The following is an 18,991-nucleotide window of genomic DNA, read 5'->3' as shown; positions in this document are numbered from 1 at the left end:
GGACTCACGTCAGCATCCCTGGAGTCAGTGACTACTCTTCCTCTATAATTCCTCCATCCCTTGACTCCAGTCTAGGCCATCCTCCTGGCTGTGTCCTGGGTCTTATGGCTCCAGCTCCCTTCCTCGCTTCTCCTTCCTGCGTCTCCTCCCTGCCCGCATCCTCCATGTAGTCAAGCCTTCAAAAGTGGAAGGGGTTAATGTCACTGTGTGATGCATCTGTATTGTGTCATGTGCTGTTTTCCATGTGCTTGTGTTTGTCATGTGACATCTTTGTTCTGTTTCCCCGCTGTGTGTTCATGTTCATTAGTTCCACCAGATGTCTCACCCCTGTTTGTAATTGGTCAGTCAGTAAAGAATAGATGAATAGATGAAAGACCAATAGTTAAATCCATTTACACCCCCGAAATCCTCACAAAAGGTCCCCGACACCAGGGAAAACACTGTTTCTGTACCCGCGTTTTTATTTTTTGACAAAATGTGACAAAGTTTGCACCCCATGTATCCTCCAATCTGTGTCTCCACACAAATGACAAAGGACTTCTTAAAACATGTATAAAAGAGCTCTATGATTATTGCAGGCTTCTTGTAATTGCCCTATGAATTAGCTAATGCCCCCTCTGTCTTCCAGGACTTAAGGTGCTGTAGCAGTTCCCGTACAAACTGTCAATGTCTATATTGAAGGTATTTGAATTTTCTTCTTAATCTACTCGCTTAAAATTACCACCATGTTGTGGAGGACTTCACCCGGCTCTGTGATCGATGAACAAAGTAAAGATGGACAAGGAAAAAATCCCCTGGCCCCAACCTACCACAGTAGAGAAGCTCCAGAGATTTCTAGGGTTTGGGAATTTTTATCAACTGTTTTTAGAACACTATAGAACCATTCCCAGTAATCTTACCAGTCTCCTCAGAGGAAAATCAAAATCCCTTACCTGGAACTAAGCCACTTCAACAGTCTTCCAAAGTCTGTTGAACGCCTTCACACAAGCCATCAGCGTATCTATAATCAGTCTCCCAGTGGCTAATGAAACCCTGTTTCTGCTCAAAGATCACTACTGAAAGCCAGGAATGCCACACGGCATGAGAAGGTTCGTGCAGGGGTGCTGCAATGTTCAATCATGTATGTCGATACTTTGGATTACCTAAAAATATAATTTCAAATAGAGGTCATTGGTTTATCTATTGTGCCTAGATGTAACCTCAGGATAACATCCTTAAATAAACAGACGGAGTGAAAGAAAGAAAGATGCAGTAAATGTGGCAATTCCTCCGAACCTTCTGCCACAGCCACCAGAACTATGGTATGCTCAGAACTCTCTTTGCCAACCCGCCACTGGACTCACACCCTACCAAAGCATACTCTGTTACCAGCCGCCACTATTTTCCTGGTTCAAAAACCATCTGACGTCCCTGTAGTTGACTATTTGTTCCGGGAGAGTAAGGGGGTGTGGGACAATCATCTTCAATGGGCCATAATAAGACACAAAACTTCAGCAGCTCTTCTTTGTTCTCGAACCCTGGAGTTTACAGTTTGCCAAAACATTCGGCTGCCCATAAACGATATGCGTCCAGCCAGTGTCTTTGTGTCTCACCTAGTTGTGATGTCTTCTGGTTCCTTGTCTGGTCATCTTCCTGTTCACTGTGTACTGTGTCATGTACCCAAATCAAGTCAAATCACTTTTATTGTCACATCATCAACAGCACGTGTGCTATGATGAGTGAAAAGCTTAGAATCCAGCTCCAGACAGTACCAAATACAGAAATACAGTGCAAAATACAGGCAGTGCAAATAAAATGAGAGTGCAAAATACAGACAGTGCAAAATACAACAGCATAATCCCCAAAAAAACTGACAGCATTATGTACAATGAATAGGTGTCCACATAGTTGTAGGCAGTATTGTTTCAAGTATCGATTGGTTAAGGTGCAGTGCATGCATATTGATGGTGTGCAGTGAGGGGTATAGAAGAGTCTGTATGGGGTGTGTTAAATGTTCATCAGCCTGATAGTCTGAGGGAAGAAGCTTTCCTTCAGCCGGCTAGTGCGTGACCGAATGCTGCGGAATCGTCTGCCTAAGGGTAGCAGAGAGAAAAGTCTATGGCTTGGGTGGCTGGAGTCGTTGATAATTCTCTTGGCTTTTCTTATGCACTGCCTGGTGTAAAGGTCCTGGAGGGAGGGAAGCTCACCTCCTACCAATCCTGTGTAGGCCTTTGCGATTGCTGCTGGTGATATTTTCCATACCAGGTGGTGATACAGCCAGACAGGATGCTCTCCAAAGTGCAGGTGTAGAACGAGCGGAGTATGTGGGGGCTCATTCCAAACCTCCTGAGACGCCTGAGGAAGAAGAAGCGTTGTTGTGCCTTCCTCAGCACTGTGTCTGTGCGAGTAGTCCATGTCAAATCCTCAGCAATGTGGACTCCAAGAAACTTAAAAGTGCTGACTCTCTCCACTGGTGTCCCGTTGATGGTGATGGGGGTGTGTTCTCTCCTCTCTCTCCTGAAATCCACCACCAGCTCCTTGGTTTTGCTGATGTGGAGTGAGAGGTGGTTTTCCTCACACCACTGTGTCAGAGTGTCCTCTCTTTAGGCCATCTCATCATTATCTGTGATTAGGCCCACCACCGTTGTGTCATCAGGAAATTTAATAATGACGTTGGAGCTGTGTTTGACTGTACAGTCATGTGTGTACAGGGAGTACAGGAGTGGGCTGAGAACACAGCCCTGTGGAGCACTAGAGTTGAGGATCAGTGTGGATGATGTAATGTGGTTCATTCTGACCACCTGGCGTCTGCCTGACAGGAAGACTAGGATCCAGTTGCACATAGAGTAGACCCAGATCCTGGAGCTTCACCACCAGCTTGGTAGGCACTATGGTATTGAATGCTGAGCTGTAGTCTACAAACAGCATTCTCACATTTTTGTTTTTGTTTTCCAGGCGAGACAGAGCAGTGTGCAAGGTGAAAGTAATTGCATAATCAGTGGAGCGGTTATTCTTGTATGCAAATTGCAGAGGGTCAGTGTGAGCGGGCAGTACAGAGCAGATGTGCTTTTCTCAAAGCACTTGCTGAAGATGGGTGTCAAAGCAACTGGAGGCCATAATTAAAGCATGTGGTTTTAGCTGATTTCGGTATGGGCACAATAGTAGCTGTCTTAAAGCATGTGGGAGCTACAGACCGAGAGGTTAAAGATGTCCGTGAAAACTCCCGCTAGATGATGTGCGCATGCTTTAAGTACACGTCCAGGGATGCCATCTGGGCCCGTAGCTTTCCGGATGTTCACGCGATGGGAAAGATCTCGTTACGTCTGCTACAGAAACAGACAGTGTGCTGGCGGTTTCGGCCACAGGAGCATGCTGTTCTGGGCTTTAAAGCAAGCGTAGAATGAGTTGAGCTCCTCCGTGAGAGACGCAGCAATGTTTACAGTGGCGGGTTTGTTACTTTTAAAGTCCGTGATGTAATTATGTCCATGCCAGATGCTCCTTCCGTTATTGGTGTTAAATTTACCCTCTACCTTGTCTCTGTATTGACGTTTTGCTGCTTTGATGGTTTTTCTGAGGTTGTAATTTGCTTGTTTTTGTTCTTCAGCTTTTCTGGATTTATAGGCGGGTGCTCGCACTGATAGGGGTGTTCGAACTCCGCCATTGATCCATGGTTTTTTGTTGGAGTAGATGAGGACAGTTTTTGTTGGGACCACGTCTTCTATGCAGTTCATGTTAATCTACAATTCACATCTGGACTATCTGCTTTAAAATTACCAACCTGCTATTTGTATCTGCCGTCTTGTAAATAAACTGTGTTTATATCACTTACCTGCATCCCGTCCTTTCTGTGACAATAATGTGCATCTTTTGTAAAGCTGCTCTGGAACAATAATTATATTGTGAAAAGTACTAAACAAATAGACCTGAACAGAAATCATGACCTTATCGTGACAGTTAACCTAACTGTCAACTCTAGCAGAGAAATGCTAATATTAGGCTCTCTGAAAACAGTTTGAGAAGAACTTGCTTATAACATAAATTTACATGTCAATAAATTCAAATGTTTAGGATCATTAGTGGCATGAAAAAGAAAAAAAATTTATCAATATGTTTTGAGCTTGTTTATATTCTATGCAGTATGTTTATATTCTACTGCACTTTTAATGCTGCCACTTCATTGGTGTTTTACTGTAATAATCTGAATATTCTGTAAATTAACTAAACTAAGTATGTTAGTGTGAGAAATCCAGAAAATAACAGTGTTTATTGCAAACCCTTAAGAACGCTACTTTATTGAACATGTTTGATTTAAAAAAGCATCAAAAAGTAAATCTATACAATAACCATTTCATAGCAAAAGTTTCATTGAACGTGTTTGATCATAATCTAAGAAAAATCTGTAAAATAACAGTTTTAAACTGTAAAAAAAAAAATAAAAATAATTTTTTACAGTGTTGTCACTTGCTTTTTTTAATATTTAATTTTTTTCCTTTTTCAAAAAAGTTCATAAAAAACAGCAAGAAAAACAAACAAACAAAGAGACATTTTTAAAGGAACATGGAAACTAAAAAGACATACAAGTGTCAAAGGTCATCGAATACAATCAATTCGTATTTATCGTTCATAAAATGTTGCTATATAATATTATGCTAAGGGTTACGTGTCAAAGATCAACAGGTGTCATGCACCTCTTTAACAATATCATACCATTTGCTTACAGATGGAGCATCTTCCTTTAGCCATTTTTTGTAATTTCCTTTGTGCTAGTTGTTAGTAGTGTGTTATATTTAATCCTGAAATATCAGTAATATCCTGAATTTAATCCAAATTTTTCAAGAGAATACATCACCTTGGGTAAACTAAATTCTGGGTATGTAAGAAACAGTAAGACATCATCAGCGTATAAACAAATTTTATGATCTATTTCTTTAATTTTCACTTCCCTTATTTCTATATCATCTCTTATTAGTTGTACCAATGGTTTAATAAATAACGCAAATAAGGAAGGACTTAATGGGCACCCTTGTCAACATTCTCTTTCTAATATAATATGTTCCGAAATATCTCAGTTAATATAATTTCTAGCTGTAGGAGTTAAATATAAAGATTTTTTAAAAAATTTAGTTTCATTCTCAAATCCAAATCGCTGCAGAACTAAACATAAAAGATCCCAAATCACAGAATCGAATGCTTTTTCTGCATATCTAATTAGGAGAGTGTTAATCTTGTTATGAGATATATAATTTATTACATGAAGCGCTCGCCATATATTTTCATGTTTGTCTTTGTATTACAAAACCTGTTTGATCAGTATCTATTAGGTCTGGAAGCATGTCCTCTAATCGTTTAGCTAATAGGCTAATATAGATGCATAGAGTCTATAGTCAATATTTAGGACTGAAATAGGTCTATATGAATAATACTCTAGTGGATCTTTTCCTTCTTTTGGAATCACAGATATGATAGCTTTTCTCCTGGGGTCGCCCTCATGTGAGGTATGATTGAAGTATTCAAAAAGCATTAACATCAATTGTTCTTTAAATATTTTATACCATTCTGTAGAGAAGACATCTATGCCTGGTACTTTAGATGTTTTAAGTTTTGATATAGCGTTACTTATTACTTCTTTAGTTATATTTTGAGCTAGGGTTTTATTTTGTATTGATCCAATTGATAGTAAATCTAACGTGTGTAAAAATGCTTGCATGTTTACAAGTTCAATATTATCTTTTGAGGTATGTAACTCCTTATAGTATTTTTCCTCCAATTTATGACATATCTTTCTAGTTTTGGGATCTTTCATTTTAAATATATGCCTCTCTGCCTGTTGTTTCCTTATCCTCCATGCCAGGAGCTTTTTTGCTTTTGGACCACTTTCATAAAGATTTTGTTTTAAAAATGTAATGTTTAATTATACTTGCTCATTGAATATTTTATTGAGTTTTAATGTTTTGAAAAATATCTGGATCTTTTTTTACTACCATATTTTTGGGTTTATTGTCCAGGTACACTGTTAAATTTACTCCTGCATGGTCTGAGATGTCCCTTGTCTTTTATTTAAACAGTCTTTTATTTTATGTTAATCTGACCCAAACACAAAAATAATCAATTCTAGAATGAAACATGTGGGCAAAAGAGAAGCATATTATTTTTTAAAAGGGTATATGTCTCTCCTTACATGCAATGCCAGACATCACCCATTCAAAGTGAAAGGGAAGCGTTGAAGCTGATAATAATAGTAATCATAAATATTTTTTCAGAGAAGTGCTTTGTCTTTTTCAGGTGGTCTATATATATATATATATATATATATATATATATCAACTAAGTTAACTTCGTTTTGGTCAATAGTGATGGAAAGTTCGGATCATTTTACTGACTCGGATCTTTGAGTCTCGTTTATCAAGATGAATGAATCTTTTTGAGTCATTTCGATCATTTAGGTTCAATTTGCCAAAATATTATTAAAATGTTACGAATTGCTTTCAAACACATCTACAACTAACCCAAAAGGTTGACTGCATGACAAATATGTCATAACTAGAATACTATAAGAAGGAGAAAATAATAATTCAATGTTTACCTGCTCTTTTGTCTATGAAGGCATGTTGTCTCTTTGCTCAGCTCACCTCTTCATGTCTTTAAATGTCAGGGGTTCATTCACGTTACACTGACAGTCACATATAATCTTAATCAATGCACAGTCTGAGCCGATCGGAGCCATGATCGTTCGTTGTTTACGTGACAGAATGACTCAAACTCGAGGAGTCGAGAGATGAGCGGTTCAATTCTTTTTCCGGCTCTAAACGCGTATGATTGGCCCGTGAGGAACAAGTGACTCAGACCCGATAGAGGACTCGAGAGGTGAGCGGATCAATTCTTTTTCCGGCTCTAAACGCGTATGATTGGCCCATGATGAACGAGTGACTCAGACCCAATAGAGGACATGAGAGGTGAGCGGTTCAATTCTTTTTCCGGCTCTAAACGCGTATGACTGGCCCATGATGAACGAGTGACTCAGACCCGATAGAGGACTCGAGAACTGAGCGGATCAATTCTTTTTCCGGCTCTAAATGCGTATGATTGGCCCGTGATGAACGAGTAGTGACTCAGACCCGATCGAGGACTTGAGAGGTGAGCGGATCAATTCTTTTTCCGGCTCTAAACGCATATGATTGGCTTCTGCCAATGTGATGAAGACTTGAAATTAATGATACTGTGCATGATACTGTACATGTGTGCACGGCGGATGAACTCCCTGAGAGGACTCGTAGTTCCTGAGTCATATTGAAGATTCGTTCAAAATGAACGAATCGTTCATGAACGACCCATCACTATTGGTCAATAGATCTTATAATTAGGTTATCGTCCTTATTTATCAGTAATTTTAGAAATTAATTGGAAGTACATAACCGGTAGCTAGCTCTCTGCAACTCTGCACTGAAGCTAAGCAGGGCTGCGCCCGGTCAGTACCTGGATGGGAGACCACATAGGAAAGCTAGGTTGCTGCCAGAAGTGGTGTTAGTGAGGCCATCAGGGGGCGCCCAACCTGCGGTATGTGTGGGTCCTTATGCCCCAGTATAGTGATAAACCGAGGTTCTGACTCTCAGTGGTTGTTAAAAATCCCAGGATGCCCTTCAAAAAGAGTAGGGGTTTAACCCTGGCATATTGGCCAATTCTGCCCACTGGCCTCTGTACAACATGGACTCCTAACCCTTCCCATATCATAATTGGCTTTATCATTCTGTCTCCTCTCTACCAATGAGCTGGTGTGTAGTGTGCGGTCTGGCGCAAAATGGCTGACGCTGCATCATCCAGGTGGATGCTGCGCACTGGTGGTAGATGAGGAGATTGCCCCCTATGTGTAAAGCGCTTTGAATGCTCAGAAAAGATCTATTTAAAATGTAAGGAATTTTTATTATTATTTAAGATTAATGTCATTACTCCCCATTTACGACCATTAATATATGAGGAAAACAAAACCTTAAATCCCATTTTTTTTTTAAATTTCTTATGTTCTGTATCAGAAAGATGCATCTCTTGCCAGATTATTTGTTGCTTTTCTCTTTTCATTTTAGCCACAAGTTTACTTATTTTTATCGGATTTAGTAACCCATTAATTTTCAAAGTAATTACTCTATGTTCCTGTTTTTGCATATACTATAATCCGATGTTATTGCGAAGATCACGGTGACCGGAACATGAAAAACACAAACATGAATATCTTGAACCACATAAAAAAAAACATAACGAAAAAGGTCTCCAAACCTTGAAGTCTTAAATAACTTCTTAATGAGAGGGAAAGCCTTCCTTCTCTAAAGGGCCCCTCCTTGCTATGCCTATTGCACAAAAATGTTAATGAATATTTTCAGCGTCCATAGCTGGCAATATTATATTCTTGTATTTCTACTAATTATAGCAAGGGATTTAAGTGTATAAATTAGAATCCTTTTATGTCCTCCTACTAGTATGTTACTCAATGACTTGAGTCTTGGTGTGCTTTAATCGTTCATCTTGTGTCATTGGTCAGTTCGATTAATTACCATTCTTTCTTTAAACGATTTAGATGTCCATCATCGTTGAATTAAGTCAAGAAGTTTTACCAGTCTCTCTTCTTTGTTAGAGTTCTTTGTTAGGATCTGTCAAGTTTTACCCTTCTTTCAAATGGAGCTAGTGTTGTCCCTTTAAATGTCAGTTTTTCCCGGATCTTTGCTTGATGTTTTTCCTTTTCTTCAATGTCACTCCAACTTTTTGCCAAGGTCCTTGTTTCACTTTTTTAGAGATTACTATAACAGTTTCTTCTTCGCTGTTTATCAGTCTTTTTCTTTCATTTCATTTATCAGTACTTTTTCTGTCTTGATGCCTCCGTTATTCAATTGTACATGACCGGCCTGTTTTCCAGAAAGATTTTAAGTTTCGCCGGCGGTGGTGTTTGCAACTTAATCCCCTTTTCTTTCAGAATTTTATATATCTGAGCAAACGTCCATCTTTCTTGTTGGATCTAAGGTGGGTAGTCTTGGTCAAAGAAAATCCTTTTTTCGTTGCAGTGTATTACTTTCTTCCTCTATGCACAGCGGAGGACTGGGTCCTTTGTTTTGTATTTTAGGGAGAATACCACCACTCATCTAGGGTTTGCATCAGTGGGTGGCTTTGGTCCGAGTGCCCTTTGACACCGTTAGATTTTAAGGTCCAATTCGTCGAGTGACAGCTCTGTTTTGATAATCGTTTTCACCAACAGTGTTTCCTTTAGGATTTTATTCAGCTGTGGCAGCAGGCCTTTTTTTACACGATTATCAGCTACCTGTGGCGTTATTTCAATGACACATGTTTTGAGCACAGTATTAAAAGTCGAGATCGCATTTATGTAGTAGCCTACGAGCATGCGAATCTCTTTGCCTGCGAGCCAATTTCCTCTGCTCGAGCACAAAACTTTTTGCACACCCCCTCAAATATACGCTGCTCAAGCGCAGATCTTTTTGTGCGCTCTCAAATAAATGCTGCTGAATTGTGATTTAGTGCGTTTATGTGCGTTAATGTCTCCAACATTTATTAGATTTGCTAGGAATATTTATGAAAGTCTCCAATAGACCTACGGAGTGGCATTAATGCGTCCTGAAGTAAAGTGAAACGGCTATATGTTGTGTTTGCTGGCCTCACACATCACGCACCTGTCAGTCAGTCAGAACGCTACCTTAAAGGGTTAAACAAATAACACAAAGCACTACTACAGTTATAGAAAAGTTTGCACTTTTATAATTCACTTACCTTTTAATGCGTTTTGGTGCAATTATCACCCGCTATTAAAAAAAAAACAAAAAAAACTGAATGTTGGAAAGAAAAGCTGTAATGTAGCCGTGGTGGGATCAATTTTGACGTTAGGCCCCTCAATGGAAGAATGAATGTAGCGGAATCCATGACCAAGTCTTGGATACTATTCCATTCACTCCCTTCCGGGATTTAAAAAATCTGAATAATAACAGTCTCTTTTCTAAATCTTCTTGAATTTGGATGATTTGATTGAGCATTTCTTTCACCTCAGCAACGTTTTCCTCCTTAAGGCTGATTTATACTTCTGCGTCAAACACCGGCGTATGCTACGGCGCTGACTCATAGCCCTTCGCCGTGGCCATCGCCGTCACTGACGTGCACCTCTCAAAAAATTTTACTACACGTCGCAACGACGCGTAGCATAAGCTCTGTGATTGGTCGGCTCGGTAGCGCTGACGAGTCTGGGCGGGACCGATAGCCGTGCGAATTGCGCAACGCCGCGCGAGCGATTGTTTACAAGTGTGGAGTCCCGTGAAGGAGCTCCGGATGGAAAGTTTTGTTTTGTGTTTACCTCATAGTTAAAGTTGTTGCTCGTCCACCGGTTCCTGCCTCAAAATGAGCGAGTTTGAGCCACTTTTACATCCCGGAAGTGTTCAGGAAAAGCAAAAAAGTAGCGAAGAAACTCGACACAGAGGAACATTTACACCTCACTGCCAACTAGCGTTTAGGAAGTGTTAATGCAGACCGACAGAGACAGCGCGCAGAAGTATAAATGCACAGCCACGCGCGTTGCCTGCGCCCTGGGTTACGCCCGTCACCTGACGCAGAAGTATAAATCAGGCTTTAGGGTTAGGTACCGAAACCTGATGCCATTATGGCACTGGTATGGTAGAACTGGTATGCTCCAGACTGAATCAGTATATGAATTTCAGTCCCTAATTCCGGTGCTACTGGTGCTGCGACAATAATGTAAAGCAGGTCGCACACCAGAAGCTGCTCGGCAACGCACATGTAGCACCATGAAAGGGCACAGTACGGCGCATGCGGTGAGCGACTCCTTTCATCAACACATTCATCTAATTGCTTAAACTTAGCATTCTAAAGTATGGCTATATTTTACAAGCAAGAATTCTGACACACCAACATGCAGCAGATGCTTTACAAAAGTTGCGTGTAACTTTTGAAATGTGAGGGCTCATGGAATGAAAGGTGAGGAATGGACTGTCTTTGACAGCTTGTGACATCATCTGGCACTTTCAGTGAGTATGTTTACATGGACACCAAGACTCAGATTTTAACATGATTAAGACAATACTCTGAACAGAGTCTACCACGTAAACATTGAATTTTGATTATCTTAAATGATTATAGACACACTGCAGAGGAAATATTTATAGGCTGGTGACGCAATGACGATAATAGATCTATGTGCTATAACATGTAACTGAGAATCATGAATGTAACATTCAAAAAGCAACTCATGTAAACACCTGAATCATATTATTGTCTCATTCAGATTAAGAAATATCATTAGATGATGTCCATGTAAAAGTAGTCACAAGCCCTAAACCAAGAAAAAAGGTGTTCCCTGATAACGTAATGTTAATAGCATAATGCAAATCTTGCGTACATGATAACAAACAAATGATCAAAAGAAATATATTAATGCAATCTGAATATATAAAATATGAATTGATGATTATTATAAACTTATTAAAAATATATATTTATATTGTTCAATTACAATGATTAATATATATATATATATATATATATATATATATATATATATATATATATATATATATATATATATATGTATGTATGTATGTATGTATGTATGTATGTATATATATAGATATATATATATATATATATATATATATATATATATATATATATATGTATATATATATATATATGTATATATATATATGTATATATATATATGTATATATATATATATATATATATATATATATATATATATATATATATATGTATATATATATATATATATATATATATATATATATATATATATATATATATATATATATATATATATTTATTATTTTTTTTTTTTTTGTCAAATAATTTTGTGGCTAAAAAGTATCAGTTCAGGCACTGTTTTGGCACCGGTACTGTTTTAAAAGTATCGATTTAGCACCGGTATACCCAACCCTAGTTCTCCACCAATTCTCCACCCACTCGCTGCTTCGCTTCATTGACCTTTTGTGCCGTTGCGTTCAGATCCGTGATAAGGCCATCCAGTTTTTGACTGCTTGTTTAAAGTTACTTAGTTCCATTTTCACATCTTTTGTGAGAGAATCTTGGAAGGTTGTTAAATCGGATTTAATATCCATAAGGGAAGATTTGATGTCCGTGTGTATTGCTGCAATGCTAGCTGACAGGCTATCAACTATCCTGTCCGTCTCAGATTTTTATTGTTGATTTCTCGTTTTATTCAGGTTTCATTGGTTGTTTTGTTCTAGCCTTTTTATTTTTGTCCGCCTCCATGTTATTTAAATATGGTTTAGGTCAGAGGTGTCAAACTCAATTCCTGGAGGGCCGAAGCCCTGCACAGTTTAGTTCCAACCCTGCTCCAACACACTTACCTGTAGGTTTCAAACAAGCCTGAAGGAGTTAATTAGTTTGATCAGGTGTGTTTAATTAGGGTTGGAACTAAACTGTGCAGAGCTGCAGCCCTTTTGGAACTGAGTTTGACACCTGTGGTTTAGGTTATCATATATGATGTAAAAAGGAGGATTAATACCAGTGTGTATGGGAGCGCTCTTTCTATGCTGCTACACGTGTCGACGCCATACCGGAAACCCTCACTTGCTTTTTTTAATCCAATTAGCATTTCTGCATCATGAAAAGTTTCTAAACACCAATGTGCCGATCTCTAGTTACACTTTGTAAATAAATGAAGCTGCTTGAAGATACTCCAAAGTCTCCTGATATTTTTTCTAGACTTTTTTGCATAGCTAATCCTATAGCCAAAGGGTGTCAACTCTAGCCTGCTCTTACACACTCAATTAGTTTGATCAGATGTGTTTAATTAGGGTTGGAACTAAACTGTGCAGAGCTGCAGCCCTGATCTCAGGAGCTGAGATTGACACTAGTGCTATAGCCTGTCCCTACTAACAAAGAGCAAGAAAAGTGGTCATCGTTCTATATGCTTTTATGAATGTACTGCTTGTCTTGAGGCCACAACATTTGCTAAAATAAATCTTTTATATATCAGAATGAAACCTTTTTTTGTACTCACACTTTCCATGAAACCGGACTTGAATCCATCTGGCTGGCGTCTTATGTCTAGCTGCTCTCTATGACGAATCATATCTTCCTCGCGTCTACGTCTTTCTTCCTCGTGCCTAAACATAAATAACTCAAATTCAATTAAACTGCAAATGCCAAAAATAATCAGCATTAAACACTTCAAAAGGAAGTATTTTGTATGCTCAGATATAATTAATATGAGTTCATATATGAACTTATGAATTGTTAAATATCAAAAGGAACTTAAAGTATTAAATATAAACTCAGATGAGTCTTTCTGCAGAAATATTACAGACTTTTTTATTTCAGTTTTAAAATGTAAAATGTTAATGTTAAAGAAATAAACTTAAATGGTAGAAAAACAACAGCCTTAGAGAACAGAGCACAAACATGGGATAACATTTAAATTAAATATAAGAAAATAATTAGAAAAACTCAAAAAGAGCTCGACAAGTAGAGCATGACCAAATTTAAAATGCATAGTTCACATAAAATTCTAAATTCTGTCATCATTTACTCACTTTTCAATTGTCACAAACCTGTTTGAGTTTATTTCTTCTGTTAGACACCATTACTACTTTCTACTATGGAGGTCAATGGTTGCTGGTTACATGTTTTTTTTACCTTTATAATTCTTTTTTTTTTTTTAAACATGAACCAGCACAGCAGTGCTTACAGGTTTTGTCTGAAGAAAGAAACACCATTTCGGAGGGACATCTTGATTGACACAGACATATGCTTAAAAAGACTAGTGAGCAATCAAGCTAAACAGATTAAAAAATGTTTTGTGAAGGTTGTAGATTGTATTCTTATCTGTTAATTTTTTTTTTGTTATTTTCTATGGTTTCAATATAGAATACTGGGAACCTGCCGGCATATGGGCTGTATTAGGGGCCGATCACACCAAACGCGCTTTGTGTTGAGAGGTGCCTTTTTTTGAATGATTTACTATCGGCAGTGAGCATTTTGTGCACTGCTTATGCACCCTGCCTATCTCACGTCTTAACTGCCTGCCGCACCTTGCATTTTTGCCCTTGCATGCTGTCCCCTCGCAGCTGATAAAAAGTCAACTCTGAGCGGAAAATGTGCGTTACGTCACTTGCATCTTTTTCATTCTTCAAACAAATGAAAGCACAGGTGGGGTTTTCGTTGAGGCAGTGTGGTGCGCCTTGCATTTTTGGAATGTAAAAGCACGTTCGTGTAATCGGCCCCTTAGTCGTTTTTTTCCCTCTCCTCCATAATCATGGATCGAGCTGTTTCCTAACCAGATGCTGTGATGGTCATGGAGGAGTGGAGAGCGGGAGACTAATTCCTGAAAGACCCCAGTGACAGACGAGTCTCCGCATTGATCCCGTAGTCTAGCCTGAACAGCTGGTGGTAACCTACTCACACCTGCAGTTTCTCTATGACAGACATCCAGCGTTCTCCAGCCTCCGGCACCTAGACTATAGCTCTACACAAGAAGTTCGGCCGCAGAAAAACTCATCGTGCCCAACTAAGCCTGGTTTCTCTCAAGGCTTCTTATTCCTACATTTTGTTCTTCGCTACTGGCTTGCTTGGCTTTTACTGGTGTAATTGTGCATCTCTGGATTTGCTCTTCAGGGTTTGGGTTTTCAGCAGTGACATTTACATTACATTGAACTGAACTAAACTGAACTTGAACTGGAGCAAAGCAGTTTTAATCTACTACATTGGCATTTATGTTAAGCTGCTTTGACATCTTTGATCAACATTGTAAAATCATTATTGAAATATAAATTGCATTTGAATGTGAATTCAGACATTGTTGTGCATTTTACACCAGAATTTGTAATATTTTCAAGTTTTTCTAAGTCAGCTAATAGTTACTAATATTCATTTTTTCAACAATATGCAGTTCATTCATTCATTTTCTTGTCGGCTTAGTCCCTTTATAAATCTAGGATTTCAGAGCAGAATGAAATGTCAACTTATCCAGCATTTGTTTTATGCAGCGGATGCCCTTCCAGCCACAATCCATCACTGGGAAACATCCACACACACACAGACACACACAGACACACACACAGACACACACACACAGACACACAGACACACACACACACACACACACACACACACACACACACACACACACACACACACACACACACACACACACACACACACACACACACACACACACACACACACACACACACACACACACACACACACACACACACACACACACACACACACACACACACACAAACACACACAATTTATTAATTTATTTTTAATTTAAATGTTTAATGCAGTGGTCGTCAATTCTGGTCTTTGTGCCCCCTGCTCTGCAAATTTTGTTTATCCTTCTACTTAACACACCTGATTCGGATCATCAACTCAGTAACAGAGAGATCCATGAACTGATCTTTGTGTCAAGTATAAGAGGCTTATAAAACGTGAATGGTGGGAATTGAGAACCACTGGCCTAATGTAACGTTCACACATTTTCCTCCACGCAGGGAGAAAATGCAAACCACACACAGAAATGCCAACTGACCCAGCCAAGGCTCGAACCAGCGACCTTCTTGCTGTAAGGCAAGAGCGCTACCTACTGCCCCACCGTGCTGCCCTTAAGATAATATTGAAAAAATTAAACATAAAACATTTAGGACAAATAAAAAGGTTTAGTGTCAAACTGTCTACTTAAGTTTTATTTTTTTACAGTAATTAACAGTTTCAGACACTTTAATTGCGAAACCATGCTGTAAACTGATTTGCGGTTGTATACTGTAAATCTCAAGTACAACTTAGTGGCAGGTAAGATGACAGGTATTAATTTCAATACAATCATGCCAAAGTGTTTTGTCAATAACCTTTTTTTGCATACTCTTAAAAACAGCCACTAGTGATGGATACAATAAAAATAGACTCTAGTGAAATAAATCCCTTTTTTCTGGCAATAGTATTTAGGTAAGAAGTACAAAAAATATATTCTTTAAAGGATGATGCAAAAATCAACTTTAGGAAGCTATTTAGACAGAACTAAGTGTGAGTAAATTGTGTGCACAGTCATATTGGATTGATTTAAACACAACAAGTCTCTTTTTTTTATATTTCCTGATCTAAATCAGGACTTGCAAAGATCTGTTTTAACTCTGCGTGATCAGCTGCACCTCAAAAATGACTTTCATAAGTTTAAAGGTTTTTAACCTCTATGTTTGTTACAAAGTAAAGACAATAAAATCGCTGTAATTAATCACCACAGCTGCATAGTGTCAATACAATTATAAAAAAAGACTCTTCAATCACACATGTGGACATCAAATCAGGTTTATTTTTGTACATTAACATAACGGATATCCATACAGCAGTGTATATTAACATGTATCCTGTCACATTTGCCATACAAAAAACTGTGGAAAGTTAAATGTGTGTGTGCATATACTGCATAATTTGTAACGCCATTTTGTGTGACATTGCAGAAAAGCTTAAATTAAAGCCACAACAAATACATGAAATAACCACTGGAAAAATATGTACTGCGGTATTTCTTATTAACAGGAGATCTGCTTCTTTCATGTCTGTCTTGTGCTGTTTATCTAATGTGAGATGCAGCAGGAGACAGAGACACGCAGAGCCATAGATGGAGATTGATGGTTTTGAGATGTATGGCAATTGTGGGTGGAGTGAACCAGTTCATTTGCATAATAGGCAAAGGCAACAAAAACAGCTACAGTGTCCTCAGACGTCAAAATTCACATATTCAGAAAAATATAATATATAATCTGATGTATTTTGAGCTGAAACTTTGCAGACACAATCTTGAGATACCAAAGACTTCTCTTAAATCTTAAAAAGGGGTAAAAAAAAGCGTGCCCTTTAAATGATTCTTTCTTTTCCCTTTGTTGTTTGATTTACACTAAAGTTACAAACAGCGGGTAACCATGGATATAATATATGTATCAGCTGTTTACAATCATTGAAAACATTATCATCCTTTAATGAGTTTATTCAACACACACAAACATGTTTTGACATAATTTTAGATTTAGGGTGCTTTCACACATAGACTTTTGTTTTGGAACCTGGCGGGTTTCCCCAGTTAGCATGGTTCGTTTGGCATATGTGAATCCAGTAGGGTTGGGCATCTAAGCTATAATGCCGATCCGATACACATCTCGATACAAAGAATACGATCCGATATATTAGCGATACATTTGTGACATATTGCGATGCAACACGATACGATTCACATCCATATCACGATACAATGCGATAATTCAGCACTAACTAATTAAATCAAGTTTATGAGATTATGTGAAAGAGGATGCTGAGCCATTGAATGAGTTTGATTATTTATTAACCAAGCAAAACCAAGATTTTTTTTTACAAACTGGCTTTTCTCTCAGAGCCAGAGTGTCAGTTTACAGTAGAGGGCCATTTTAGAACATATAGCACATATTATTTAAGTATTTTCAAGATAAACAGAATGTATAAGTGCAATATGTATTAAAATATATATATTTGCACTCTTTCAACATAAAGGTTTAGCATTGCACAACAAGAATTGTGATTTAACTTTTCAACTATGAAAACAAGTTTTACAAAGATATATTTTGCCACTGAATATTCAAAACTTAAGGTTGTGAACTAGCAGTGTTATGCTGCTTTGAAACATCACTGTCACTGTAAACAACAGGCTAATAAAAATATAACAAACCAGCAATCTTCTTGCTGTGAGGTGGTCAAACTACCCACCGTGACACCCATTATTTTTATCATTATTATTATTAATATTATTATTATTATTATAATTAAATAAAAATTAACAGGAGGAGGTGTTTAAAACCTTCGTTCTCCGTGACACTAGGCTGAATATCTTTGCAGATGGACAGGGCTGGCGCGTCCATAGAGGCGACCTAGGCGGCCGCCTAGGGCGGCAGTATAGAGAGGGCGGCGTCCGCAACACCCAGTTATATCCGCGCATAGGGTGGCAGAATATAGGTCCGCGACACCCGCGCGTCCTCAGTTATATCCGCACATAGGGCGGAAGAATAGAGGTCCGCGACACCCGTGCGTCCTCAGTTATATCCGCGCATAGGGTGGAAGAATAGAGGTCTGCGACACCCACGCGTCCTCAGTTATATCCGCGCATAGGGCGGCAGAATAGAGGTCCGCGACACCTGCGCATCCTCAGTTATATTCGCGCATAGGGCGGAAGAATAGAGGTCCGCGACACCCACGCGTCCTCAGTTATATCCGCGCATAGGGCGGCAGAATAGAGGTCTGCGACACCTGCGCGTCCTCAGTTATATCCGCGCATAGGGCGGCAGAATAGAGATCCGCGACACGTCACTTCATTACATATACATATATACAATAACATATATAAACAATAAACAGCTTGTTCATGATCAATTACTAATTTATTAGGTATAGTTAAAAATCATTAAATACAATTAACGTCATATACAACTTGTTAACTAACAGCTTGTAAGTTATCTATTGGCTATCTATTGACCTTATTCTAAAATGCGAAAGTGCGCCTGTTTTCGCGATTGTCCTAGAACTTCCGTTTCAGTCGCCTATGGGAGAAATGACAAGGAATAAAAACGGAAAAAAACGGTCAAACTACTTGCTCTACAAACAAATGTTTGCATGACTATACAAACCAAGTAGAATAATATAACAAGGAAATATCAGTTTGCAACATTAAACAGCGAAACGAGCAGTTTTTAATGTCTAAAAATGAATGGAAGTGAATGAGACCGGAAGTCTCGTGCCAAAAAGATTCAAATGGCAGCGCCCGCTCGTCTGCGGAGAATAAGGTCAATAAGGCACAGTTAGAAATAATTAGCAGACTAGGCCTGCACGATTAATTGATTTTAAACTGAAATCGCGAGTTAAAAAAGGTGCAATTTTCAAATCTTAAAAGCTGTGATTTTTTCATTTACTACTATGGCAAGGTAGGCGAGCGCGGGCAATTAAAATA

The 18,991-nt window shown here is 38.5% G+C and overlaps 1 protein-coding gene across 5 annotated transcripts in view; it reads right to left on the bottom strand.

The window, feature by feature from the left end:
* Window positions 1-18,991, bottom strand: part of pspc1 (paraspeckle component 1) — a 55,830-nt gene that overhangs the window by 5,898 nt on the left and 30,941 nt on the right. Inside the window, exons 6-7 of one of the 5 annotated variants that reach the window (XR_015475933.1) lie at window positions 12,478-13,127; window positions 11,815-12,347 (exon numbers count right to left, since the gene is read on the bottom strand). Coding sequence is in view for 1 of the 5 variants with exons in the window: in NM_001045258.1 (NP_001038723.1) it covers window positions 13,022-13,127 (106 nt within the window). In the remaining 4 variants the exon portion in view is untranslated. 5 annotated transcript variants of the gene reach the window in all.

This window comes from Danio rerio, chromosome 1 (genome assembly GCF_052040795.2).
Source record: "Danio rerio strain M-AB ecotype USA chromosome 1, GRCz13ab, whole genome shotgun sequence".
NCBI classification, from domain to species: Eukaryota; Metazoa; Chordata; class Actinopteri; order Cypriniformes; family Danionidae; genus Danio; species Danio rerio.
This window is presented reverse-complemented; position numbering and strand designations above follow the sequence as displayed.